Genomic DNA, 27,272 nt, shown 5'->3' with positions numbered 1-27,272 from the left:
AAGTGCACAGCACTGCCTGTCTAGCCCACGTGTTGTCCACCAATCCCTCGGGAAAAAGAGAATTGACCATGAATTGAATCATGTGTTATACTGGGCCTGACTTCTAATTTAGGGTATCAGAGAACTCTGAGGATGGACTAATTACCAGATCACATTAAACAACACATTCTGTTTGCATTCAATATAATAATACCATTTTAGTATTTAAAAAGTCCTTTTTTGAGATGCCTACTGAACTATTTCCAATTAACATAACACAATGCCTGGATTTTGTTTTGAATTATTTCACAAGAAAGGGAATTGTGGGGGTGGGGGTAGACGGGAAGGTAGATGGAAAAATAGAGTGTGAGTAACTCAGATAATTCAACACTCCACAGCATCAGGCCTAACTTTCCTCTCTCCATGGCTACTATCCCAGAAACGTCATAAAGTGACCCATTTCTAAAACCATTTTTCTTCCCTTTCCTCAGATATTTGAATGGCATCATCACCAACCTGTACCCATTTGGGTGCACTGTATAACTGGCAACCAGGGTCAGGACATGAACACAATCATAGACTTGGCCCTTAGGAGCCCTTCTTCTAGATTAGAAATTGGTAGCCTTTTGGGTTGACTTGCCAAATCTTTTTCTATAAGGAAGGCAGGTCACTACCCCTGTCCTCACTCATGAGGACCTTCTGTGGCTTTGTAAGGTAGGCCAGCCCATCATTTGGCAGAGGCACTTTGAGCATGTCCATGTTAACCACTCCCATGCTGCCTCCCCCTGAGCCTTCGACTCTGAGTCATACAGGTGGAAGAGAGGAAAGGTATCAGGCCGGATTCTCCTTCACCCTGCAACGTCTCCTTTCCATTCTCCGCGCTAATCCCAGAATGACCATTACAAGTAGACATCTCTGTATGTATAGTAATAGCATCTCTTATTCCTTGGTATTTTGAAGTACTTAACAAAATAACATCCCTCTCTAAAAACTGTATGTCTAAGTCGAACACTTCAAACTTGTTAAAGTCTGAAAAGATGTTCCATTTCAAGGAATCTACCAGACTAACGGACTTACAGAAGAGTACAGAATGTACACAGGCATTCATGGCACATAAATGGGCATTAATTGTGCCCTTGTAGAAAAAAGTGAACAAGGCATTTAGGGCAGCATAATTTTCATAAGAGCGAAACAAACAGAGACAACCTAAGTGCTAGCAATAGGGGCTTGGTCAAACACACCCAATCTATGGGACATGATGCAGTTGTTAAAATGCAGTACATCGGAATGTAGAAACCAGTGGAGTGATCTCGAAGATACATTATGCAAATAAAACAAAGTGCAGGATATAATTTATACTATCATTTGTTTATGTAAAAATCCTGTGTGTGCATGTATGTAAATGCACATGAAACGATCTGGAAGGTCACACACCATGCTAAAAGTGGTCATCTTAGAGGGGTCCAAGTGGGCAGGAGGAAAGGTAGAGTTTGATTTTGTACTTTATGTCTTCTGTATTATTTGATGTTTTTCAGTGAATGTGAAATAGTCTTATAATAAAGAAAATTTCAGTGATTTTTAGGCCTTAGGAGTTAGTTCTCCGCAGGCATTGGCTATAAGGCAAGAGTCTAGGAATTTTAGGGTAAGCCTGAAGGTAGTGTGTATGTGAGGAAGATGTTGATAGGGGACATAATAAAATGATCAGTACAGACATCACAGTGTTCTTAGGCCATGCTTCCCAGTCAGCACATATGTCACTTCCGACTCGCAGGCCCCCAGCTTGCCAACACCCTCAGTGGTGAGAGGAAGTCATTTATATTTGCTTTATTCTCTAGTCATATTATTTTCTAGACTTTGCCATTTTGAAATGAATGTAGAAGTGTCATCGGTGGGGTGGAGAGTAATATTCTGAATATCTCAAACAAGCAGCACTCCTGCAAGAGAGGGTGGGCTTTCCAGTTTGTGGGGTAAGAGACCCTGAAGAAAGAGTTCCTCTGTCCAGCTCTATCTGCTTTATAGTCAGTGAGATTCCTTCCCGATTCTGACAGGAGATGATGTCATTCTCCATTTTCTGTGCTGTGAATTTCCTCTTTTTCTCAGCCTCAATTTTAAAAATTGTGGTAGGATGCTGAGAGTGGCTAAATTAGTGGCTGTCAACCAGGTGCCACTCTCAGCCAAATTTAGGTCTCCATCACCTGAAGCTGGTTCTCTTAGCCCCCGACACTGTGCACTGTGGCCACCTCAGCAATCTTGCTGGTGATGCCATTAATTAGCCTTTCTTCTTGACTCCGTCTCATGCTACCCCTGACTCCATTCCTTGCCTTTCAGCTTCATTGTTCTTCCTCAACTGGTGGCGATAGGACTGAACTTAATCTAGTACTTCCTGTAGCAAAAGAGGGCAGGTACAGAATGCAGGGCCCTGAAACAGTTACCGATTCTTCAAAGGAGTTCAAGACCTATCTTCAGAAACAAACATTTGTGCCTGGTAGACCAAACTGTCCAGATGGTTCCACTTAATTATTATAAATATTTTCCTTTGTTCTAAAAGGGTAGATATTATGGGATATGATTTGAATAATAAATAGCACCTGTAGTGATGGAAAAGTATGTGCCCAGCACATAGTAGGCACCCAGCAAATATGTGTTGAATGAATGGGTGTAGAAGGCAAAGTGAAATGTGTGGATGTTGGGAAGGGTAGTTTTTCATTAATGTTAATGCACAGGAATTTGTCCTGAATCAGAAATTCTTCAAATTTGTTGTTTGTTCTTGACCAGCTAAAAATTCGAAGGTAGGAGAACCCTTCTGAATATTTTGTGCAGACCCCACTTTCTGCACGGGAGAAGAAAGGCAGCCCCAACAACAAATTCCCAATTCAGTAGACTGTGCCTTTAGTAGACTGTTCCAATTTTCAGGGAACCATGAAAACCTCAGTTCAACAGAAACCCCGCTGATTGGTTTATTTTGCTAAGTGGGCTGTAAATTGTCAGCTTTCCAAGTTTTACAGAGTGCACAGGAAGAACCAGTGGGTCATCAGGGGGAGTGTGTGTGTGTGCTTGACTGGCAAGTGGGGAGGGAGAAGTAGGCACAGGGTGGAAAGCCAGAACACGAAAGCAAGCATAGTTTTGTTTTAGACAACAGCCAAACTCTGATTTTGTCCTCAATACATGACTTAGAGATTTACCATTGGAAAAATGAATGGGTTTGAGATAGAAACAGTTTGAAACAGATACAAATCCCTGTCTCATTCCCATTGGCAGAACAACAGTTTGGGAAGGAAGCTGGCTTAGATAGGGAAACTGCCTCCCAAAGAAGGGTAGTCCTCGGTTACTGGCGACCAACATACAGTGTGCTTAGGGCTGTGTGGCATGTGTGGATCGCATTCTGAAGACATTTTTTAAATTACACTTTCTCTTGTGATAACTGTAGATTCACTTGCCATTGGAAGAGGTAACAGAGAGACCCCGTTTGCTCTTTACCAAGTGTTCCCGGGCAGTAACATCTTGTAAAACTCTACTGCAGCATCGCCATCATGAAGGCACTTTGAAGGCCCTTTGCGAACTCTCGTGCTTGCTGACTCTCTGCCAGTAAAACCCTGCTATCTCAGACCTTAGATCAGGGAAAGAAGAAATTCCTGGGCAACTTTTACTGGGGCAGGAATTTTCCAACCCCAGAGAACTGTGTAAGAACCACCTCAAAAGCCTGACATATTTATCAGTAATTCATATAATACCAAAATATTGAGCAAAATAAGTGAGAGCACAGCTATAGGGTCATTTCCACCTAACTAGTTTGACCTGCCCTCTCAAGCAACCTATTCACAGCTGGTTTTTCCAAGATCAGCTCCTGTTTCACTTACATCTCTCCAAGGTGGTGAGCCTTTTTCTCCTTTGCTCTAAGTTACAAGGTCACAATGGCCCCTCCTACGCCTCCTTCATCTTTTTAAGGGAGTGACTCTGAAAGAGCCATTACTTTTAAATCAAAATCACACATCACCACCCCACCCCAGGCCGAAACAGATGATCCTTTATGTCAGTGATTCTGAGCCTTGGCTTCAGATTCAGGTACCCTGAGGCATATATCAAAATCCTGATGCCCATGCCTCACACCCCAGCCCAATTCCACCCGAATCCCTGGGGGTGGGGCCCAGGTATCAGTGCTTGTAGAGCTCCGCAGGTGGTTCTGTGGGCAGCTGAGGCAGAGGCCCGTGCTTTGTGTGGATGGGGACACCCAGCAGCCTGCTGTCCCTGAAAGAACTTTCCTTGGGAGCAGCTTTTAGCCAGATGCCTGTGGACAACTGAGCTTGGCCAGACATCGTCTCACCCACTTATTCCTCCTCTTTTTCCTCTTCCTCATCCTATTCATCTTCCTCTCTCCTTTCCCCGACTCCCACTCTCCTGCCATCTCCAAAAACTCAACCTTCATTGTCACCCTGATTCAAATCCGCCCTCCTCCCTGGCCTCAGTTTCTCTGTCTCAAAAATAAAAGACTTACACAAGGTGAGGTGGGGGGGACCAACTGGTCTGTAATAGGGCCTCTGATCAAAATCCCTGAGGGTTTTCTTTTTTGTGTTGAATCGTTTTTCTACCCTTACTGGTATGTCCAGGGTCTTGAGTCCCTGGTACCAAAGGACAGCTTTTCATTTTATGCTCACCCTCATGAATCAGAGAACTTCCTGTACTTGCAGCTTACCCCAGGTCAGCCACCTTCCCTCTCAAACTCTAGCCCTGTTGAACTGCCTCCTTTTAGCATTAGTAGGACACCCACCAGCCAAACTATCCTCTCTTGTGTTCCTTTGGCAGAACTTTGCCAAACTCCAGAAAGGACAGAATAGTCTGTAATGGCCTTTGTGAAATGTTGAGTGAAAAAGACATATGAGCCATTGTGGGAATGAAAAAATATTTTCACTGAGAATCCCATCTGTGTGCATGATAATAAATTGATGCAAATTCTTATTTGTGTGTGAGTTTTTACAGCAATGCACAGCACTGGCTCTTCTTAGGTAAAGGGAATAATGTTTCCTTTCCCTTACTGCAGCTCCTCTTCACTCTCCCATTTTCCCACCAATGCCTGCCCCACCAAGAGAGTAATAATAATTCCCAAAGCTAAACCTGTGATGTGTGTGTCTATGGAACATAACTGTAATAAATAACTCATGGAATGGCAGGTTATGGGACCCCATAACCACCTTCTCAAGGTTCCCTGCTATTTCTATCACTGACTATAAGGATCTTCCTTTTTAATTGTCTATGAGATTTTTTAAGGGGTCCCCTCCTTTACACTAACAATTGCCTCTGAAACACAATGATAATGGGCTGTAAGCCTTAGGTTCTGTTCTTCATTCATCCTGCTCTCTCTATACCGACTCTAACCTCAGCTCCTGGGAGAGGGCATGGGTAGCAGAACAGTGGTCTCATCATGTATCTTGAAGGCTTATTGAAGGAGCAATGACTGAATTGTTTGTACTACAAGACTCTGTGCTTTTATTAAGGACCAAGCTTTTGTTTATTCATTCAGTAAGTGTTTGATGAGCACCTTCTAGATGCTAGAAACTGTTTTAGCACTGGTGATATTGCAGTGAATGAAACAAAGTCCTTACCTGTCTGCAGCTGACATTCTAGTACCGTCATGCATAGTCAGTCTTTCATCTACAAGGTGTCTAGGGTATCTGTGCCCTGCTCTATGACCCCATGCCATTGCCTGTGTTTGGAATCTCAGTACATCTTTCTGGGACTGTGCTTGACTCCTGCCTCTTCCTCCTATCCAGTTCACCCTATACATCAGGGTTCAGTGACTGGAAGCACAGTTCTGATGATTTTCCTGCTTTTAAAACAACATCCCCCAAAAGCTTCCACAAAAGCTTCACCTCTATGGCCTGCCAAATTAAGTCCTCCCTCTTAGACTGTCATTCAAAGTCCTCCATGATCTGGCTCCAACCCACTTCTGGAATATTACCCTTCAACTGTTCTCTTTTATGGACTGACTCTGTGTTCTCTGCTACACCTTCTCCACTTGAAATCTCTGCCTGGAATATTCCTCACCAACTCTGCCTGGTAAAAGTCTACCCACCCTTCATGGCCCAGGTCACAAACCCTCCCCAACTAGAAGCTCTCTTTCTCTTCCTCGTATGCACTGCATTTTATGCTTCTGCAGCCTTGGTTACATTCTGCCTCATGCTGCAAGCTGCTACCTTAACTCTTAAACCCAAATGTGAGATTCTCAGGAGCAGGAAGGACACTTTACCCATTCGGCTGTTGGCTCCCTCAAGAGCTTGTCTGTGAATTGAATCCTGTCTTCTGCAAGAAGAGAGAAAAACCTCAGCATGTTGCCAGTGCATCCCCATTTCTCTGTTGGCATGGGTGGACATGCAGTTAAGATCAGAGCTCATCGCTAAGAACCATCAAATGCCTTCTAATGTCTGTAAGTCCATTCCTGCCTTCTCATTGGTAGATTTTGGGGTCTGAATTTGTCCTTGTCATTTTAGAGACATTCTTACCACCGCTCTCACTATGATCCTCCACCAAGCCGACAGGCTGGAGGTCTGCCCCGCTTTCCTGGGGCCAGAAGTCACCGGGGAGCTCTGATGGATTCCCAGCAAGCATCAGGCACCATCGTGCAGATTGTCATCAATAACAAACACAGGCATGGACAAGGTAAGAGGCATACCATGTCCACGTCAGGGATTCAGCATCCCTAGTCTTTGGATGGCTGGAGCTGGGAAGGGGCCCTCTCTCCCATGTATATCATACCTTTGCATGTGGATTGCTCACCATCAGGCCTACAAAGTGAGTATGGATAGGGGACTCTAGGAGACTCTCAGAACTTCCCTAAATATAGCCCAAAGAGCATAGTTTATATTTCAGGTGTATCTGTCTTTTATTAGGACAAATGGCAAGAAAACAGCAAACCTAATATAGCCTCCGGCATTTTTTCAGTTGCTCCTGGGGGTTGAAGGCTGTTTGGGAAAGTTCATTAGGTCTTTAATAGAATGAGTTGTTTGCTTTCCAGTAGGTGCCCAATATTCAAGGTACTCAGTGCCGTATGCTTTTGAAGCTCTTATCCACACTTAGAAACAGCAATTTTCACACCACAGTGCACCCTAGATTCTCCTAGGGCTCTTGATGAAGATATACATTCCATGACCTACACTCAGAGATTCTAATTCATATGAGGAAATTGTCTTTAGAAGTGAGTATCCAGTAAGAAATCCAGAAACCTCCTGGCTTCAAACTGGGAGGACTAATGAGGTTAACACTGACATGCAGCCCACTTAGTCGACCAGCTGGCTGCAGCAGGCGCCCACTCACATCGGCAGCCAGCCCTTCTGGCAGAGTTCTCTGGCCTCCCCATCCCAGTAGTGGGGGTCGGGGAAGGAGAAATTCAATCAAACAATTGACTGCTGCTTACTTTTTTAGGCATCATGACAACCAGCTCTTTGAGCAAGAGCTCAGCTGGTTCCTTTTTATGAAACCACAAACATGTTTTGTTTCCTTTAAAGGAAAAACAAATCAAAGGCTGTTCTCTGAATGGGTTAAAAGTAATAAATTATTAAACCAAATGATTGAATAACATGGGTGAAAAACAATCCGTTACAAAGAACTCCTACTATAAATCTCAACAAAGCTAGTCAAGCCAAAGCTAGTTGATCACATCTGTTACTAGTTAGATGTAAATTTCAGATTACAGATAAAAAAAATTAAATTGCTTTTGAAACTAACAGGCTTAAAAGAAGAACATTCAAAATAAAACTATTAATAAAAAACGGTGATATATTAGAAGAATTGGAAATATTTACTATCGATCTGGGTTTGATTTGAAATTTATTATTGTTAAATTCCAAGGCATTCTGATATGAATTTATGAGAGGAGGAGGAGTAGGTAAAGATGCAGTTTGATTTTCAATCCTAAATTGCCTCCAATAGATTCCATTTGCTCTGAAGGTATTTCAAAGCCTTAAAAAAACGTGCAGGGGAAATGGACTTTGAAAATCTTAAATCCCATAATTTCCACAGGCCTCTTCACTTTGAGGCGGAGGCTCATCCCTTGATTTTCTTGGTGTCCTATAAAAGCCCCAGCTGGTTTACATTTATTCATTGCCCCCATTGATTTGGATGCCGCAGTTCTTTCCTGCCCTTTCTATTACAGTTCACTGGAGAATCACTTGCTCCCACCCCCAATTTCCATTGCCCCAGCTGGATGATTCAAAATCATCTTGAGAATTTGCTAGTGAGGAGAAGGCTGCATTTCTCTCCGGACAATTGACCTCCCTCCCCCATGTTGCACTTCAGAGCGTAGGCTCTTATACACCCTAGATTGTACCCTTAGTCCAAATGCTTAGGGGAGAGGGAACCTAGTGCTGGCTACTTGGGCCCTTTGCTAGAGTCAAAGAGGAGAAGTGATAGGACTCCACCGTTTTGAACTGGAGTCCAGCCTAAATTTTCTTGAAGCAGACTATGTACACATTTGGTGGCACTGTCTGGAAGGGCATGTCACTGTCTGGGGAGGAGAGAAAACAGGCAGGAGAGACAACACATTGAGTCTGCCCTGTCATGTGGTTCGTCCATAGCACTGAGCCTCTCAGTTCAGGTATCAAGCCCCTATTCTAGCTCACTATAAGGTTGGGAGCTCCTCTGCTCCAGGTTCTCAGGTTCTGGGAAATCCTTGCATAGAGTGACCCGTGAGAGTACCTAGTACTCTAGCAGCTCTTGCAAAGGACCGGAAAAAGCAGCCAACAACATCCATATTTCCTAATGCGACCCAGTGGACTCAATGAGAAAGAAATAGCCCAATGATTCATCCTTCTGAGGCCATTGTCTCCCAGCCAAATCAGTCAGTTCCTAGAAACGCCCCAAGTGGGGCTATTTCTTCCACCCTAGCCCCACCTTAAGTGCTACAACCCACCCTAGAGATGATGTTGATTGGGGTGCCGACAGGGCTCCCTGGGTATGATGAAGTGATGGGAATAATGAGAAACACACCCAGTCCCAGTTATGGCCTGAGTCTCCAGAATGTCTCAGCACTTTGAATGAGGGAGAGAACGGATGCACAGATCTCCCCACTCGCAGCCCGGTGCAGTTCCTATCCAGGAACCTTGCTCCATGCCTGATGGCAGGAGCCAGATATATTTTTGTTGGTTTACATTGAAGGATGTTACTGTGGCCCCTTCCCTTCATAGGCCCCTCAGCCTGCAGCCCAGACACTTGCTCTTGAAAGGTCCCTCAGAAAACATGGAGCCAGTGACTTGACTTCCATTCAACAAGTGTGAGACCATCAAAGGATATTCACGGGGCAGGCAGTGATTGGCTTTAGCCAAATCTCTAGAGCCACGATGAGGTGTGGGACAGAAGATACTGCCTGAAGATTGGAGTCACAAAAGGCTACCCTTCACCACTTACCTGGGAGGTGTGGGTCCCTTTCCTCTCCATCTCATCTGAGCACCTTCCTTACTATGCCCAAGAGTAGGCCAGCACCATGAACTCCATACCCTCTGTGTTCGTACATCAAACTCTCATAGCATTTGATATTCTCAATAGATTTGCATAAGGTTCTGGAAAAAATCAGCCCTTTGGGAAGAGCAGTCATTTCTGCATCTAGTCTCCCTGGAGAGCAAATCTCTCTGGGAAATTTTCATGCCTAGAAGTCTATCCACTTGGGCCACACAAATCCTTTATGGAACTGTAGGCATTAATACTACATAATACTAGAAGTTCCTTATTAGATACTCAGGAAAGAGAGACTTTGCTTTCATGCGTTCATTCATTCCTCCATTTAAAAAAATATTTACTGATGGCCTGCTATGTGCCAGACACTTGTGAGCATTCACAGGCCACTGCTGAAGGACCTGAATAGTTGCTGATGGTAGAACCAAGGCCCAAGCTGGGTTTTTTTGGTACAGAGGCTGCTCTGTAAATATATCTCCACAGCCATGAGAAGAACAAAAGATGCTCGATGCATTAAGGGGTTGAGGGCTTGGTTTCTGAGCACAGGGGCTCATCTCAGCTCTCTAGCCTTATATTTCCAGTCCTGTGTTGTCTTCCAGTGTGTGTTTCCAATGGAAAGACCTATTCCCATGGCGAGTCCTGGCACCCGAACCTCCGGGCGTTTGGCATTGTGGAGTGTGTGCTGTGCACTTGTAACGTCACCAAGCAAGAGTGTAAGAAAATCCACTGCCCCAGTCGATATCCCTGCAAGTATCCTCAAAAAATAGACGGAAAGTGCTGCAAGGTGTGTCCAGGTAAAAAGGCAAAAGGTGCGTTGGTTGGAAGCCCTGCCTTTGGTTGACTGAGATCCACATAGTCATTGTCAGTGTTCTTTGAGCATCAGAAACATAACCAACCTGTCATATCACTGTAGTGAAATAGTTCTATTAATAATGAACTCCATTCTCTCCTCTCTTGAAGGGCTGATAAGGTGGTTCCTTGGAAGAAATTGCTGCTCAGAAATGGGCTGGGGATTTTCTTGTCTGTACCTTTGACCCGTAGACCCTGAAGGGCCAAACTAAAGCCTTGCTTTTCTAAATAATAATAGAAGAAGTCAGTTATGGTGATTATTGGGAAGAACAGTAGAACCTTTCATGTACATCACTGTTTTTCTCATCAAAGCACAATCACATCCATTACCTTTTTGAGACAGGGCAAGACAGATGAGGTATGGTGGAAGGAGAATGGTTCTGGGCCTAATGTGAGTTGCTGTGGGTAACCTTGGAAATGTGTCAGATCTGTTCTGGCCTTCATCAGCCTCATCTGTACAATGAAAAGTTTGGAACAATTCTTCTCCAGGCTCCCTTCCAACACTATAATTCTATAATGATATTATGGTTTCTCTATTAAAGATAAGAAAACTGAAGTGTATAAAGGAGAGCGACTTGCCCTGAGCCACACTAATAGATAATAAAACCAAGGCTTGGAACCCAAGACACTTCCAGCCTATTTTCTTTTCCAGGCCAGTAGAAAATATTAACTGATTTTTTCAAAAAAGCAAATTGATTACTTAAATGGTGGTTTTAACACATGAGCTAGGTACAAATATAATCTGTAGTATTGGAGTTGACAGAGTACGGGATTGGTAAGCAAACATTCTGTGAGTAGCAGGCAAACATGAACTTAGTCAATGTCTGTTTTTTGAGCATCTTCATGTAGGCCAATAGTCTGAGCTTGTCTACACATTGGGATCTCCCAGGGAGCTTCTAAAAACTACCTGTGTCCCATCCCCAGAGATTATGATTCAGTTGGTCTGAGGTATGACCTGGGCTTTGGAGTTTTAAAAGATCCCCAGGTGATATAAATGTGCTGATAAGCTTGGGAACCGAGGCTGTAGGCCCAAGGTGGTTTATGGTCTTGCTACTGAAAGTGTGGTTTGTGGACCAGCAGAACCTGGAAGATAGTTAGAAATGCAGACTCTCTGGTCTCACCCCAGACCTGCATCAGAATCTGCATTTTAACAAGATCCCACAATTGATTCCAGTACACATTCAAGTTTGAGAAGCCTTTACTTATGACACAAAGAAAATCTTAAGGTAATGACCCTTATCTTCCAGAGTGAACAGGGGACAGGGTGTGGATAGGAAGGACAAGCTATCTGATCGGGAGTAGAGAACTGGGGCATTAAGTTGATGAGGAACTGTACTCATTAGGGGTAGGGAGATAGCACATTCTGAGGATGGTATGGACATGGGGGCCACCCAGCTGTGATGACCTGTAATGACTTCCAAGTCTGTGATCTCACTGGATCCCCAAACACTTTAGTGTCATTTAGGAATAATTCCACCAACACAATTTTCTCTTTGGTCAAGGGTCTAACGCCTGTAGTCATACAAGATAACAAGACAATTTCCTCCCACTATATAACATGCCAATTGGAGCTTCAGACCTTCCGACCAAATCCCATTTCATTGTGTGCTTAGGATTTTCTTGATGCAGGAGATTCAATAAGAAGTGACCAAATCAAAAAGGTGTAAGAATGGGATACAGAACAGGCATTGCCACTTAAATAACTGGCCTCTCAGGTTGGTAATATTTATTAAAACCTTGATGTTCATACTCTTTGGCTAAGCAGTTGCACTCCTAAGATCTTAAGAAAGTAATCAGAGAAACACAGATATGCAAAAACAAGGGTTTTGCTGCAATGCTGCTCACAGTAGTGGAAAATTAGAAGCTGTCTGACAGTCCACCAATATGGTTAAACAAATTACGGCACATCTGTACTGTGGCATATCATACAGCCATTGAAAATCATCACATGCCAAGATTTAATGGCATGGAAAGATGTTTGCAATGTATTTAGTAAGTACAAACAGAAGCTGCAAAGCAAAATGTGTATCATGATCCCACTTCTGAGTTTAAAAAGAAAGCACTTATAATACACTTAGACAAAAAGACAAGACTGGAAGAGCACATGGCAGAAATGTTAACAAGGGCTGTCTTTGGGTTACTGCATTACAGGTAATTCTTATTTTCTTCTTTTTGTTTATCCATTTTCCCCCCTAAATTTTCAACAATGTGTATTATTTTTGTAATTAGAAAAAATAATAAAAGTTAATATTTTAAAAATTGCCCTCCAGAATTCCAGTTGGCAATATATCAAGAGCCTGATTGACTCAGCCTGTTTCTCTGGCAAGGCTGCCTTCCCACTCTGCTCAGGTGTGTGGAGATGGAGGGCATATTGGGGCACACAGAAGGAGCATTTCCGTCCATTCTGTGTGCCTGTCTTTCAGTGAGCCAGACAGGGCTGCAAACTGACTCCTGTCACGTGGCCTAACAGGTATCACTATCCATAGAGGCCCGGGCACCTGCTGCACACACTCAGAAAATGCAGGGCATCAGAGGGTGGGCATTCAGTCATGCAGTTCAGTCTGGAAGTACAATCTGTGTGTGAGGCACTTCCAAGTGCTGAGAACAGAGGTGAACATGACAGATGAAGGCCACATGCTGGCGCTGTCCTTACATTCTAGAAGGGCAAAAAAGACAATGAACTCAGAGCAATAGGGAAATTCTAGGTAGGGATGAGTACTGTGAAGACGACAGGATCGGGTGATAGTGAAGGGGCCCTTTGAAAGGAGTGGGCAGGGAAGACTGCCCTGAGGAAGTGATACTTGAGTAGAGTCCTGAACGATGTGAAGGGTGGAGAAATGAGAAGATTGTAACATCACCAGACTTTTAGAGAGTAATACATGACACAGAGAACAAGGAACACAGAGGGAGGAGGGAAGATCGGCGGAAAAAATGAACAGTAAATTCAGTTGTTCATGTTGAGAAGGGAAAAAGAATACATAAAATTCCCTGATGATCCAGCCAAAAGTTTCATTATAAGAGATGACTGCAGGCTCCTCTAGCAACAAACTGGGGCCAAAATAAGGGATGCGAGTTTCAGCTCTCTGTCTTGCCTTTGCTATGGAAGAGGGTGGCCTTGCCCTGCCTGTCAATGGCCACCTTCAGGGTTGTGTGGTACTTCCACCTCCTGAAGTTTCCTCTGTCACCTCTCACTCCCCCACACCAACCCATACCACCTGATACCTGGAAGTGCCATAATTACACATCCTTCTGGGTCACAGCGTAAAAAGCCACTGTTAAGGTCTAAAAGTTTCCTGGGCTGGGATAATACATCTCCTTCATCAGTCATCCCCACTTCCATAGGGAAATAGTTTCCCCATTTCTTATTTCTGGAGCACTCAAGACAGGAGCATTCTCATGGGATGTGGGAATGGCCAGAAATGACTTCAAGTATGGCATTCTTCTCTGGAAGGAAATGAAAGTAGGTGAACACAGTGAGATCTGAAAGCACCTTGAGGGAGGAGGCTGTGGAATGAGGAGGATGTTGCCGAGTAGGTAGTTCTGTTTATTCTTAATATTTTCAAGTGCCAGCCAGGGTTGAGTCACTAATGGTTTCGTTGTTTGTAGAGCCATTCCAGTGAGTACAACATCTCTTGGAGAGGAAGGGGTGGTGGTACAGGGCAACACTTCAGGACACTGGGAGGACATGAAGCATATTAGAGGTATTTCCAGTGTCATCACGGATTTTATATGGCAGTTGTAGCTGTAGCTGGTCTGAAGCTGGTAAGCAAAATATAGCAAATGAACTCAACTCTCATTCTGAAGGTTATAAATAATAGAGGTCCCCATATACTCAGTGGCTACCTTTCCCCTCCACCCGTTTAAGTGCTAGCACACATCCCTTCATTACTTAAGCATATCACCAAAAAAGACTTGCCCATCAAGTAATTAAATAACTAAAAAGAAGAATAAAAGGAGAAAGGAAACTGGATTCTAGGGTAATCTACAAACTGAGTAAGCCAACCTGGGATCTTGAAGAGAAGACCTGGCTCTGTCCTGAGGGTGGTGGGGTGGGAAAACTAATCAGGTCAGCAAGAGACATGCAGTAGCACATTGGATTACAGCCTTTGGGCCAAAGGCATCTGACTGGTTAACAGTGAGTCTTCCTGATTAGAGTCACAGATCCCAAGCACTCAGCCCCCAATGGTGTCATCAGATTTTCCTATAGATAGCTCCTGCACATAGAGTTTTCAGGGTGTTCATAGCTTCCCTTTGTGGTTCCTGATTTGAGTATACACTTTAAATACACTGGAGGGTGCCAATTACAAGGCCAGCAAACAAACCTAACTCATGGATTACTAGCCAGAAGAAACATTTTCTGAAAGGGGGGCTGAGGAAAGAGGAGGGTGGAGCAGAATGAGGAGCATCAAGGAGCTGGTACTTTTATGCCTAGAAGCTGAAATCTAGCAGTTTCATTTATACTTTAAATGATCCATAGTTGAAGGATTTCACCATTTTTTTGTGTGTCTCTCCCAGCCATTCATTTGGCACAGCACACACATGACTAATCTGACATCTAGGTTTTGGCCCTGCTGCTGATCCGATATTATCATTCCCCTTACAAACAAATCAAAGAGCATTCAGAAATGTCAAGCCAATTTGGATAGAGCCTTTGGGCAAGTATATGCACATAAATGAGTGTCATAAATGTTTTCTAAGTATACCTAAGTGATGTCAGGAAAGTTAACGGAGGCCCTCTGTCAGTCCATTCCCTGGGTCTCTATTGGCAACAGAGCTAGACACACCATGATCCTGACCCAGGATGGAAAACCCTATGTTCCCTTCATTGCCCAAGAGATTTGTACCTGGCCACCACATTCTTCCTCTTCATGCAGGTCCAACTCTCATATGGTGGTGAGTGAATCCAGGTTAGTTTGTGGGCCAGTGTTCTGTGGAACTATGGATTCTGTCATCACGTAGGCTTAAACCGAAGGTCATGTGCTCCGTTGTTACTTGGTGACGGTTACAGGGGCAGCCTAAGCTGAAACAATGAAATATGTGGGAATTTCTCTCCCTGTAGGAATATTCTTGTTGATTGCCCACTTTTGATAAAAGATCAGGTGTTACAAATAATGAGCTACATAAATGCAGAAGTCGCTTCTAATTTTTGGAAAGCTGTGACAAAACCCTGCTTGCTTCCTGATTCCAGAAGAGCTTCCTGGCCAAAGCTTTGACAGCAAAGGCTACTTTTGTGGAGAAGAAACAATGCCTGTGTATGAATCTGTGTTCATGGAAGATGGGGAGACCACCAGAAAAATAGCCCTGGAGACGGAGAGACCACCTCAGGTAGAGGTCCATGTGTGGACCATTCGGAAGGGTGAGCAAGACAACATTACTTCCTTGTTACTTCTTTTTGGTAAGGGGCCCACTGGGAAGGAGGGGAAGACTCACCTTCATTTTGCTTCAGTCTGTTCCTCTGTTCGGGTCAGAACTTTCCCTGATTGCTTAGAAACTAACACATGACTACTACCACAGTTGTTATTATGGCTTTTAATTTTAACCATGGCCAGGGCTAAAAAAGTTAAGTCTTGACCCTTGGGGTTTGTTGTCTTTCTCACAGCACCAAAGGCCTGGAGGAGTGGTTTTCAACCCTGGCTGCCCGTCAGAATCATCTGGGAGAGGTTTTTAAAAATACCAGATGCCTGGGCCTACCCCCAGAGGTTCTCATCAGTTGGTCAGGAATGGAGCCTGGGCCAAAGTGTTTTTCTTAAAGCTCCTCAGGTAATTCTGCTGTGCAGCCAGCGTTGGAAACTCTCAAGCTATCCTTTCTGATGGTGGTCTACCATCCTTTCCCATACAGAGCTCCCCGAACATGGAAATCCAGTCATTCGGTGCAAAGTCAAGTCTCTCAAATCATGCTATGTACTCTGAGGCAGGACAAATTTAAAACATGCCCTCAAGAAGATCATACAGTCTCACTGGAGAAACAGTCCTAGTCCTGACCTTCAGTTCCCTCTCTGATTACTCTCACTGCCTACCACAGCAAGCCACCATGTGTTCATTGTGATCCTACAGCCATACAAACCCTCCCAGAGATACAAGACTTGGGCTGATCTAGTCTGGTCAGGTTTTCTAGGGATCCAAGCACAGAGGAAGTGATGTGCATCCCGTGGAAGGCTCCAGAGTGTTCAGGTTTTCATATGCTTCAGCATCATACGAGGAGCGGCTTTAAAGTAAAGCACAGCTTCCTGACTGCATCCAAAAGAGGTGAATTCAGCAGGTCTTGGGGAGGGGCTCAACATGTGACACACGGCCATAGCCAGGTGATTCTAAGCAGGTGGCACTCAGACCATCCTTGGAGAAGCAACTGCTCTAGTTCTTGTGAGGGCCTCTTTCCTTTTTCACAACCACCTTTCTTTCCCGAAAGGATGAGCTCCTCTCCCTACCTGTTAAAAATATGCTAGAGCACACACACATTCTCATCCATGTATGCTTGTGCTTTCTACCTAGGAGTGTCGATTTTCCATCTCTAACTCCCTAGCTCCTCTGTGACTGGCCACCTAGGCCTAAGCACTGTTCTGTTGACTTTCCTAGCAGTGGGCCCTCTGTTTGTTGCCCCACATCTCACCCCACAATGGTGTGTGGATGTTTTCAGCTTGCTTGTGTAGCATCTGAATAACCTCCTGTTCATAGTGCTAGGCAGTCAACATGTTTGCTTGGTGAGCAGAGAAAACCCCAGGCCTCATCTACATTGCTCCCTATACACCTCTTGGGAGTTGTTTAAGTGGGCTGGTGACGTGCTCTTTACCTGCAAGGCAGGTTTCAGCTGTTTCCATGTGATTCTGACAAAGGCTAGTCAGGCAAAGTTCAGACTATGGGAGCCCTTTTGTTTTAACTCCCCCCATTTTTTATAAGGGAAGCTAAAGGAGCCACAAATATTTCCCAAAGAAAAATATGCTCTTCCATGAGTTCAAGAACAGGAATGGCTTCTCCATTTCCACAGCCTGTCTGCAGCCCGCTGCTGGCTCTCACTGCTTAGCCAGGAGGGCAGCCCAGTGGTTTGGCAAGGGCGTGGTGTGCCCAGACTTGGGGCAAGCACAGAATTTCCAGTACTGCCTTTGGCTGTAGAAGCTCCAACCAGCACCCATGCTTAATTCCATGAGGCTCTCCCTAGGAGGGAATCCCTTGCTCTGCAGCGCTGTCTCCCTTATCTCCATCCTCTGGAGAACCAAGGGGAGGCCAAGGAGCCAAGGAAACACACGGAGTTCATTATAACCCTTGAGCCATCCAAGTTCCTGGTTAAGCACATTACACAGCCCAGCTCCATACTCCTAAGCCCCAGTTATGGGATGATATGCTCAGCCCAGGTGGAAAAAGTGGAGGGGGGTTTCCAGGTACAGAGCACCTGACCACCTGCCCCACTTCTTGCTTGGCCCCAGGCATTCTCCAGCATTTCCATATTGAGAAGATCTCCAAGAGGATGTTTGAGGAGCTCCATCACTTCAAGCTGGTGACTAGGACAACCCTGAGTAAGTGGTACCTCTTTCTTTACTCCTCTCTGGAAAACAGCTCCAGTTTTCAATGTAGCCTAGCCCCAAATCAGGTCCCTCCATGTTCTCCATGGACATTAACAACCCTCAGTACCAACATCAGAGGCTGTTCTGTCTCCTCCAGGTGACTTAGCAGTGGATGGGGTGTCTATGAACAAAAAACCTGAACCTGGTGAATACAAATCCAGAGGTAGCCATCATAAGCTACCTCAGGTTCAAGGTTTCCTGAATATCTTTAGTGAAACTGCTAACCCCAGAGTCTCAAGAGGGTCAGAGACAGCTCACAAGATTCCAGGTCTTGTATATTTGTGGAGACTTCACATCCGGAAGGCTATGTCCTCTGGTGGTGGGGATGAGAGACAGAGTGAAAAATGAATGCATATCAATTCCCTTGTTGTAGCAAAGCTCTGGGTGACTCTATGGAACTGCCCCTGGGTGGTCATGTTTCTTTAAAGGCATTCAGGTAGCTCATGCATACTTGCAGCTCTCCCACTTTCTACGCTATATGGAGCCGAGGAACTAGATACTACTAGGCACTGGGGGTGGGAACACTCCGGAAGGAATAAAAGACACAGAATTTTTATCCACAGAGAATTGTAATGGGCGAGACAGAACATGAAAATGCCTTCACTGTGACTTAGTATAGTTCTGAAGATTTAAATACCTAAGTGCTCAAGGAGATCTGCAAAGAACAATGAGATGAGAGTCAGGTGGGCTTAGTTGAGGAAGGTTTCGGGGAGGAGGTGTGTTTTGAAAGACAAGGGTGTGACTGGGCAGCAGGTCAGGAAATCAGTCCAGGCAGAGGGTGCAGCCTAAGAGAAGACTCAGACAGGAGCAAACAAGAAATGTGGGGGTAGGTGACGAGCAATTACAAAGGCCACATAGGGCACACTGGAAGTTGAGAAGAGTTGTAGGTAGGAAGTAGTCAGGGGGCCCAGACGGAGCCAGCGAGAAGATCAGATATAAGGCCAGTAGCATTGGTACTTGCTGCAAACTTAAAGTGCAGTAATAGCAAAATGGTGCTTTGGGGAGATGTCTCTTAACTGTCAGGTGGATTTATTAAGCACCTACTTTGATAAAGCCATATTCTGAAGAACCCAATATGCCATGCTAAGAAGTTGAACTTGTTCTCCAGACTAGAGAACTTCAGTGTAGGTTTCTGAGCAAGTAAACGAAGCATTCAGATCTGTTTTTTAGTAAGAAGTACTTGGTATGCAGGGTGGAGGGTGGACTATCAGTGAGAGAGCTGGTGATGGTCTGAATTAACTGTGTTAGGTCAGTTAGACAGGGAAGGAGAGGTCACTGTGAGGAACATCTCTGGGGTCAAATCATCAAGATCATTATCAAAGAGGGAACTGGAATGTAATGGAAGAGATAAATGAGCTTGGAATGACTCCAATAAGAACTTTATGGACTGGGTGAGTGGTAATACCATTCCCCAATGGAAAACTCTGGAGAATAAGCAGGTATTGGTGAAAAGAAAATGAATTTCACTTAGAGCATAAATAGATTAAGATGCTTAAAGGCCATTGGAGCAGTTATCCAATAATAGGCTGCAGGAAATTGGGCTGATGAAGTCACTTGATTATTCTGCTGGTGACTGATAAGACCATCAACTGGATGGGAGAATTCAAATGGAGGAGCTGGGAGTCCTCACATGGGAGTTAGGAGTAAAGGAGGCAGCCTAGGATCCCAGGATCAGCGATGTGACTTCTGAAATTACCAGTTAATTTCAAAGAACATGTTTTTTGTTCATCCTGTGAGCAAGGCACTGGGAGAAAACAGGGAAGGATGATTTAAACTGCCTGTAACAGAAAAGACTTGGGGTATATAATGAAGGAGATGGTGTGTGCCCCTATCTGTGAGGCTGAAGGAAGTAGGAAATGAGATGATCCTGCAGGGTCACCTAGGGACAAAGAACAATCCTGACCCCTTTATATAATATGCCTAGCAGATCCTTGCACACACTAAGGCTTTCACAAAAGCTGGTTCCTTCCTTGAGCATTCTCTCCTTTCCCATCAAGTCTGAGAGAATAGGGAAAATCCAAGGGGGAAAGGAGCAGAGAAATTGAATCTGTAAGGATGGGAGCCATGTTCTTATGTGGCTAGGGAAAGGGAAGACGTTCAAAATAGGTTCTAGATTAAGAGGAGCTTGCTGACCTTGGACTAGGAGTTCTCTGGTTGCAACACCATGAAAGCAGGATTAAAAGACTGAAGAGGATATCCAGGGTGGGCAGGTTGTTGTGAGGGCTATTTGATAGGGCAGGACGATAGCAGGGAAAGGAAGATCTCGTCACTCAAGCACCAGGAATGTTAGAAATGAGATGATCCAGAGATGAGAGATAGGGGGGCTTCTGGTGCTAAGCACAGAGCACCCACTCAAGAATGTTTGACCAATGAGCCTGACAGAATGGGAAATAGGCAAGTTGGTAAGGACACGCTGGAGGTGTAGACAGTTCCATGGAGGGCGAGGAGAAAACAGGAAATGGAAGGGATCCAGCCTGAGTAGAAAGGGATCACATAGGGGATATGAGAATGGAATTCTCTGGGGAGCCATAGGAGGGGACTGAGGGATACTGAAGAGGGGGTAAAGACAGCATGTGTGCATGGGAGAAAACGGAGGTGAGCAGTTTCTAACAAAGGGTGGCAGGAATAGAGAACAGTAAATAATCAAGTAGCCCAAACCAATATAAGGGCCCCCCAAAGAAAGCAAAGCCTCAGTAACACCCAGGTACTGTTTTCCAAAATGCCTTATTCAAACTGGTGCCAAGTGAGCCACATAAACAGCTAACAACCTGACAGTGGAGCATTTTGCAAGTGCTAAATATACTGTAAAAATTGCAAGAATAATACTTAGCTTTTACACTTGAGGCAGTTACATATTATTCTTGGTATTCTTACACATGCTGTGTGTTGAAAGGAAAACTCCATGGCCCGTTTTCCTATCTGTCCCCAGGAAAGTGTTTTAGGGACCATTTTGCCAAAACCACCTGACATTTGTATTCCAGCTTCCCTGGTGGGTCCGGGAGTGAGTTGTAACCATGGGGGGTGTATTGCTTAAACTCCTGGCTGGCTGTGATCTCCTCTTACATCTCCGGGCCACTTTGTGTTTGCCTTTTAGGCCAGTGGAAGATATTCACTGAAGGAGAAGCTCAGATCAGCCAGATGTGTTCAAGTCGTGTGTGCAGAACAGAGCTTGAAGATTTGGTCAAGGTTTTGTACCTGGAAAGGTCTGAAAAGGGTCACTGTTAGACGAGACAGACAGTATTGCATAGGGTAAAGCAAGAAAACTCAAGCTGCAGCTGGACTGCAGGATTATTTTGCTTAAGTCAACAGTACCCTAAAACCCCAAATTCCAACACAGTTAATTATTCACGCCATGCACAGCATCACTCGCTCCTTTATGTGGAGTGGTGTGTCAGCCCTTAAACATCTCCTCCAAAAAGACTAGAAGAGTCTTGAATTATTCATGGGAGGAAGAGGGATAGAACACCACCACAGCACTCTAGTTTCTGGGAGAATCACATTTCTTTACAGGTTAAAGAGGAAACAGAACCCCAAGGTCTCTGTCTGGAAAGTCATTCCAGTGAAAGAAGGAGGAGAGAATTGCTTAGTAGGAGTTCTGTAGTACAGAGAAAATACTTGTATGAAAGTGTAATCTTCGAATTTTAGAATGTCTTGTGTTTTTTACAAAAATGAATTCCCCATCCTCACATACACAGACATGCACACACACACACACACACACACTAAACTACAACCTTCATTCTGAGGCAAGGCTAATATACACTCTCCCTTCCTTTCCATTGCCTGGCTCCCAAGTAGCTTGGAGGTTGTGGGTACCCAGGAGGATGAATAAGGAATTGTGAGCAGAGGGCTCTGTCCTTAGGTCAGTGGGGTGGTGGTTGAGGTCACTGGCTATGATGGCAGGGTGAAGAATAAGAACACCATTTCATGGTCACATTCAGTTTGAAGCAGTAAATAACTTTTCCCTAATGATATGACTTTTTCTTTTCTCCCTGAACCTGTGGGGCCTCCATAAAGAAGCTGGAATTGGGGAAGATTTTCAGAAACTGAGTCCATATTAGACAAAATAATTCTTGATGAAAGGAGCTGATAGAACTCAACAAGTCCATCTCTGTGTTTTCAAGTCAATAAAACTCACCAATTAACAGCTCAATACTCACTCATTTTCTTGAGGCCATAGTTCTTCAGTCCAAAAATACAGGTTTAATATTAAATTATAAAAGCTCCTTGAAAGGGCAGTTTCCCTTCTCCAATTACAGGAGCTGATTTTTACTTTGCAAAGCAGATCATCTTTACAAGCTTCTCTGAATGTTGGCTCTTTAGTTAGGAGAATTAGTGCTCATTTGGGGAGATAGGAATTCTGACAAAGGTCATTATCCTCTAAACCTTCCTCCCATCCTCATCTCATCACCAAGCATGGACTTGAATCATGGATCTTAGAGACGGCTGCTCTGAAAATGTCAATATTTGCAGCCCAATACCAGAACAGAAATTATTCTGAGACCTGGCTTTAGAAATCATCTTTGTGGGAAAAACGATAAATTCTCCACAGCAAGGATCTCAAGCCTGCCTTCTATATCTGTTGCCTCTGAGGGGCATGAATGAACTCTAGTGAGTACTTAGAAATATTAAGGACCCAGAAATCTCATATTTCCTAGTCCATGACCATAGGTGAGAGGAACATGAACATGTTTTTCCTTAGAGTATTTGATACCAATAGAGAAAAATGTAAAAGGGTCCAGTCTTTGCAGCAATCTAGCATAAAGGAGTCTATTCTGATAAAAGATACAGGGCCCTGTGGCCAGGTCTTCATGGATGAGCGCCCCACCAGCCCCTCACACACACCTCCTCCTCAGGAAAGGGAGGTAGGACATCTGAGCTGAAAGGCCACAGAGCATTATTGCAGGAAGGGTGTTAAGAAGCCTCTGCCTGCCTCCCAGAGGTGGCAGTATTTCCATAGGGTGGAAACAAGGAACGGGATCCTGAAGCAGAGGTAATTTCCCTTCCTGATGACTCACTCCAAAGCCTTCCCACCCAGGTGTTCTCTGAAAACTCAACCTTAAGGGAACACCCAGAGAGCTTCCCTAGACAGACTCTTGCCCCCAGGTGCCAGGACACACCCTTACAAACCGCTGTGTGAGGCAGGAGCTGGGGAGCCGCGCTAGGCCAGCACAGACACCTGCCGGTGGTTGGTGTTGTACAGGCCTAGGCCGCAGGGAGAAGAGGCCAAGCCGCCTGTAGTTAGTAGAGAGGAATGGATGTGGTTCTTCTTGTGTATTTATTTGTATCATAAACACTTGGAACAACAAAGACCATAAGCACCATTTAGCAGCTGTAGCCATTTTATAGTTAACTCACATAAACAAGTAATTACCCTTTCACTCTTACAGGACATGTACCTAAATATGGTACTTATTTATGTAGTCACTGTATTTCTGGATTTTTAAGTTAATAAAAAGGCTAATTTTGAAAAATCAGGTGCAGTGCTGCTGTGTATTTGGCCCTCGGGTCAGTGCTGACCTTGGACTGGGTACCAGGTGATGGGTGGGCCTGCCTGTTTCACACACCACTTGGCATTCCTCTCACACTGTAGCTTTGTGGTCCCACTCTTAAAGTGGGACTTTTGCTGACAGAATGCCTGGGTTTTTAATCCCTGCTCTGCACTTATCGGCTCTGTCAGTTTCCCCGACGATAAAACTGAAATAAGTGCATGTAGAGTAATCAGTGAGCATTCACTTACGACCATGGATGCTCAAGAATGACATGGCACTGAGAATGGCCATTGAGTTCTGGCTCCCCTTTTGGCCAGGACATTTAAGAGATTGGGGACAGAAGGCCATTCATTGATAGGGGTTTCAACAGGGCCTCAGTTTGGTCTGCTCCTCAGTGGCACATTAGCATGGGGAGCAGCGTAAGAGTCTGTCACATAGGCTGATCCAAACTAAATTCCCTCAAGCCCCTGATACCAGCTAGATTTGTGTTATCACAGAAGATAGGAGATGGCTAAAATATCAAACAATAAAAGGACAGAAAAGTGTGCATTGGCGTTAGCAATACAGAAGTCATTGGTAATCTGTTGGGGTAGTGATAGGAGCAGAGGCCAGAAGCAAGTAGGAAGCAGAGGAATTGGAGACAATGGTTACAGACATCTCTTTGGAGTAGCCCAACTACAGAGAAAGGAGTGATAAGGTGAAGCACGTAGCTGGAGAGGATATGAGGGCCAAGGACAGTCTTGTCTTAATGATGGGAAATAGTTGACCATGCCTGAATACTTAAGGGAGGGGTCTTATAGAAAGGAAAAGATTGAAGATAAGGGGGGAAGGGGGCTAACGTGTGTGAGGTGCAGGAGAAGGCATGTCCCCATGGTGAGCCCTGGAAACTCAGTATTCCTGACCCACAACCTGGATAGAAGTTTGGCCTTTGGTTGCCAACCACATGCTGTGAATTAATTTTACCTAATTCCCCTCATCTTTGTTAGCTTGGTGCCCCTTTTTACCCTGCATACTTTCTTCTGTAATGGTGGGCTATAAATCCCAATATTACTCCACCTTCATTGGGGGAACCATACTCAACTCAAAAGACACGCCTTGGCTCCGGCCGGCAGTCTTCCCTTTCCCTGATCACCCACACCCACATTTCAGCAAGTCCTGTCAATTTGGTCTCCTAAATGCAGTGCACATTTGTTGGCTTGTGCTCTTATCTGCTCTTGCAGGATCTTTTCCTCTCTGCAGTCTGCACCCCCTAGTGATTCCCAGGACACCCCAAAGATCATCTCACATGGGCTCAAGGACAAGCCGTGCCTGCTGCCACATGTTATTCCCCCTTTTATTCCTTTCTTGCTCTGCCCCTCTGTGATGGGTACCACTAGGAAGAATGGCCCTATACAGCCTCTCCAGCTGCCCAGCTCCTGGCGGTCCCCCGCACTGCCAGCTATGACGTAGCTGGTGGGCGCTACTGCTGGCCTGCTGGAGCCACCATGATGCTGTGCTCTGCACTCTTCAGTGTCCCCCAGTAGCACCATATCCTGGGCACGAGTGGAGAGAACACCCTGCTCCCTCCACATCCTCAGTGTTTCATGTTGCCACTTTATATTAAACCAGTTCACACAGAATTCTTGGGTACATATTAAGTGGAACAAAGCAGGGTCTTGTGCCTCGGAGACTCCTGGAGTTTTTCAGCGGAACAAGCCCTTCAGCTTCCACTCGTAGCCCTTTCCTCAGGGCTCAGTTGCCAGTATGCAGAGGCTGTGCTGTGTATAAGCCTCTGAGACAGACATGAGACTGTCCTCCCAGTTCCTCTCCCCTTTGGGGCACATGTACTGCTTCCATTCCCTACCGAATCCCTCCCATCTGATGTCGGGGCCCACCCCACCCGTCTGCCAAGCAAGCTCACACGCCACTGAGGCTAACAAGTGTGAGAGGTGAATCCTTGAATGCAGAGCTCCAGCCACAACACACCATCTCCCAGATATTTCATATACATGTGCAACTTTGTGCTTGTGTATATGGTCTTCCCACCACCAGACTGTTCTTTCCTCTTCTTCGCCTGGCAAACTCCTATTCATCCTTCAAGATGAGGAAGTCAAAATGTCACCTCCTCTGTGGGGCTTTGCCCCTTGGGAGTTTGCCAGCATTTTCCCTTTCTCCCTAGGTACTGTATCCTCCAACCCTGCAAACTCCAGAACTTACCGTGTCTTTCCTAGATCCGTGCCTTTGCACACAGCTCCCTTTGCCTGGAATGCTCATCCCCTGATGTCTCTATTAATGAACACCTACTCATCTTTTAAAACTCACATTGCTCCTCTCAGACCTCATCCGCCTCTTCCAGACACCTAGTTGTTCCCTCGCCATGCTCCTAGGAAATGAGAGCCAAAGGGCTTACCCTGTGCCAGTCACTGGAGCAGCCGGTTGACGCGCATATTTTTTCAGTCCTCACCACAGCCCCATGTGGTAGGTCTCATTATTGACCCTGTTTAGCAGATGAGGACCCTGACCTGTTACATGCCATTATAAGTAAATGTGTGACGCATTTGCTCAGCCAGAGTGTCCCTGAATAGACCGGAGAGCCCCGAGAGGGCAGAAACCCAGTGCTCAGTGCTTCCGGACATTCAATAAGTAGTTGCCAAGTGAACAGTTAGTCTGATGAGCTTCCTTGTCCAGTTGGGAAAGAAATCAGTCCAGGGATTACTTAAACATCCAGGGGGTGGGCAGTCCTTCAGGACGTCTTCTCATAACAATGAAAAAGTGCTTGTTTGTCTTGAAAAATGATTTGCCATAAGGGGTCTTTTAAAATAACTGATAAATATTGGATTTACACACAGTTTTTTTTTGTGTGTGTGCAAGATAGCCATGCATGTATGGTATAGGCCTCACAGCTGTAAGGATTCTGGCTAAGACTTCAATATTGTGGGTGATAAGTAGTATCTATAGTCCTACATATACCGTCTAAATTCTAATGTGATAGTCCATATTACAAAACTTACTTCTTTCTCTCTATCCATCTCTGTGTGTGTGAATAATTAGACTCCAACATAGTGCATATGGAACCTTCACAAAATGGACAATACAAGAGACCCAAGACCCTGGCTTCAAGTTAATGGAGACAAGAGGAGTTCTGAGTTGCCTCCAAGTATAGGCAGTCCCCAATCCAGGAATGAAGTATTAGCCAAAAATTTAGAATCCAGCGTGCATTTTCTTATAGAAACATCATTGTATCTGATGCTCAGTTTCCCAGGCCAGTCCACACATGCCTCTTGAACCCTGACTGTAGCCAAGTTATCTATAGCACTAATTAGTACCTGCTTAAGCTGGGTCCTGGGGCGGGGGCAGGCAGTGAGGAGAGAACAGGGAGCCTCCTGTCTGTCACCTTTCTGGGTGGGGCAGATGGGAGTGGGTGAAGGGCAGGCTCTAGGCAAAAATCTCCAAGACAAAGTTTGTACTTGACAGCCTCCTCTTATCCTTTCATGACGCCCCCTCCAGGTCCCCAGTGCTGCCATTCTGCCTTTCACACCCAGCTTTCCCAGACCCAGGGCTGCCTTGCTCTGCAAAGAACCTGAGGCTCTCCGCCTTTATCAGAACCTGAATCCCTTCAGGGCAGGCGTCTGGGCTTTAGGAAGGAACTGGAGATTAGCTTAACCTTCTGATACTTTTCCACTTGTAAAGACTTTATTACTCTTTATTACCCACAAAATGAATCCCCCAATTACAAAATTACAGGCAGAGGGCTGGAGTGACTGCAAACGGTCTGGCAATGGAGGCAGGAGGAGGGGTGTGTGTGTGTGTGTGTGTTGGGGGTGGGAGTGGGAGTTGATATTTGGGGGGTTGGAGGGAGTGGGCAGCACTAGGTAAGCAAGCCATACTTACCTTTCTGGCCTGAGAACCTGCAGTCCCCACCTTCACCCCTTGTAAACACTGCCAATGCCACCCCCTCCTTCTCCAGCTTTCTCCTCCT

At 45.1% G+C, this 27,272-nt stretch overlaps 1 protein-coding gene across 12 annotated transcripts in view; it reads left to right on the top strand.

Moving 5' to 3' along the window:
* CHRDL1 (chordin like 1) overlaps positions 1-23,299 on the top strand; it is a 113,627-nt gene extending 90,328 nt beyond the window's left edge. For 5 of the 12 annotated variants that reach the window (XM_037004768.2, XM_037004767.2, XM_037004772.2 and 2 more), the window contains 6 exons: positions 6,462-6,630; positions 10,017-10,226; positions 15,455-15,622; positions 17,685-17,774; positions 20,917-21,025; positions 21,840-23,299. In XM_037004768.2, the coding sequence (XP_036860663.2) occupies positions 6,462-6,630; positions 10,017-10,226; positions 15,455-15,622; positions 17,685-17,774; positions 20,917-21,025; positions 21,840-21,912 (819 nt within the window). In that variant the 3' untranslated portion in view covers positions 21,913-23,299. Of the gene's footprint in view, positions 1-6,461; positions 6,631-10,016; positions 10,227-15,454; positions 15,623-17,684; positions 17,775-20,916 lie in introns of all 12 variants that reach the window. The other 7 variants (XM_037004771.2, XM_037004774.2, XM_037004775.2 and 4 more) reach the window with 4 other exon arrangements.
* The last annotated feature ends 3,973 nt before the right edge of the window (positions 23,300-27,272 follow it).

Source organism: Manis javanica, chromosome X (genome assembly GCF_040802235.1).
Source record: "Manis javanica isolate MJ-LG chromosome X, MJ_LKY, whole genome shotgun sequence".
NCBI classification, from domain to species: Eukaryota; Metazoa; Chordata; class Mammalia; order Pholidota; family Manidae; genus Manis; species Manis javanica.
The sequence above is the reverse complement of the archived record's forward strand: the minus strand, read 5'-3'. Positions and strand labels throughout refer to the sequence as shown.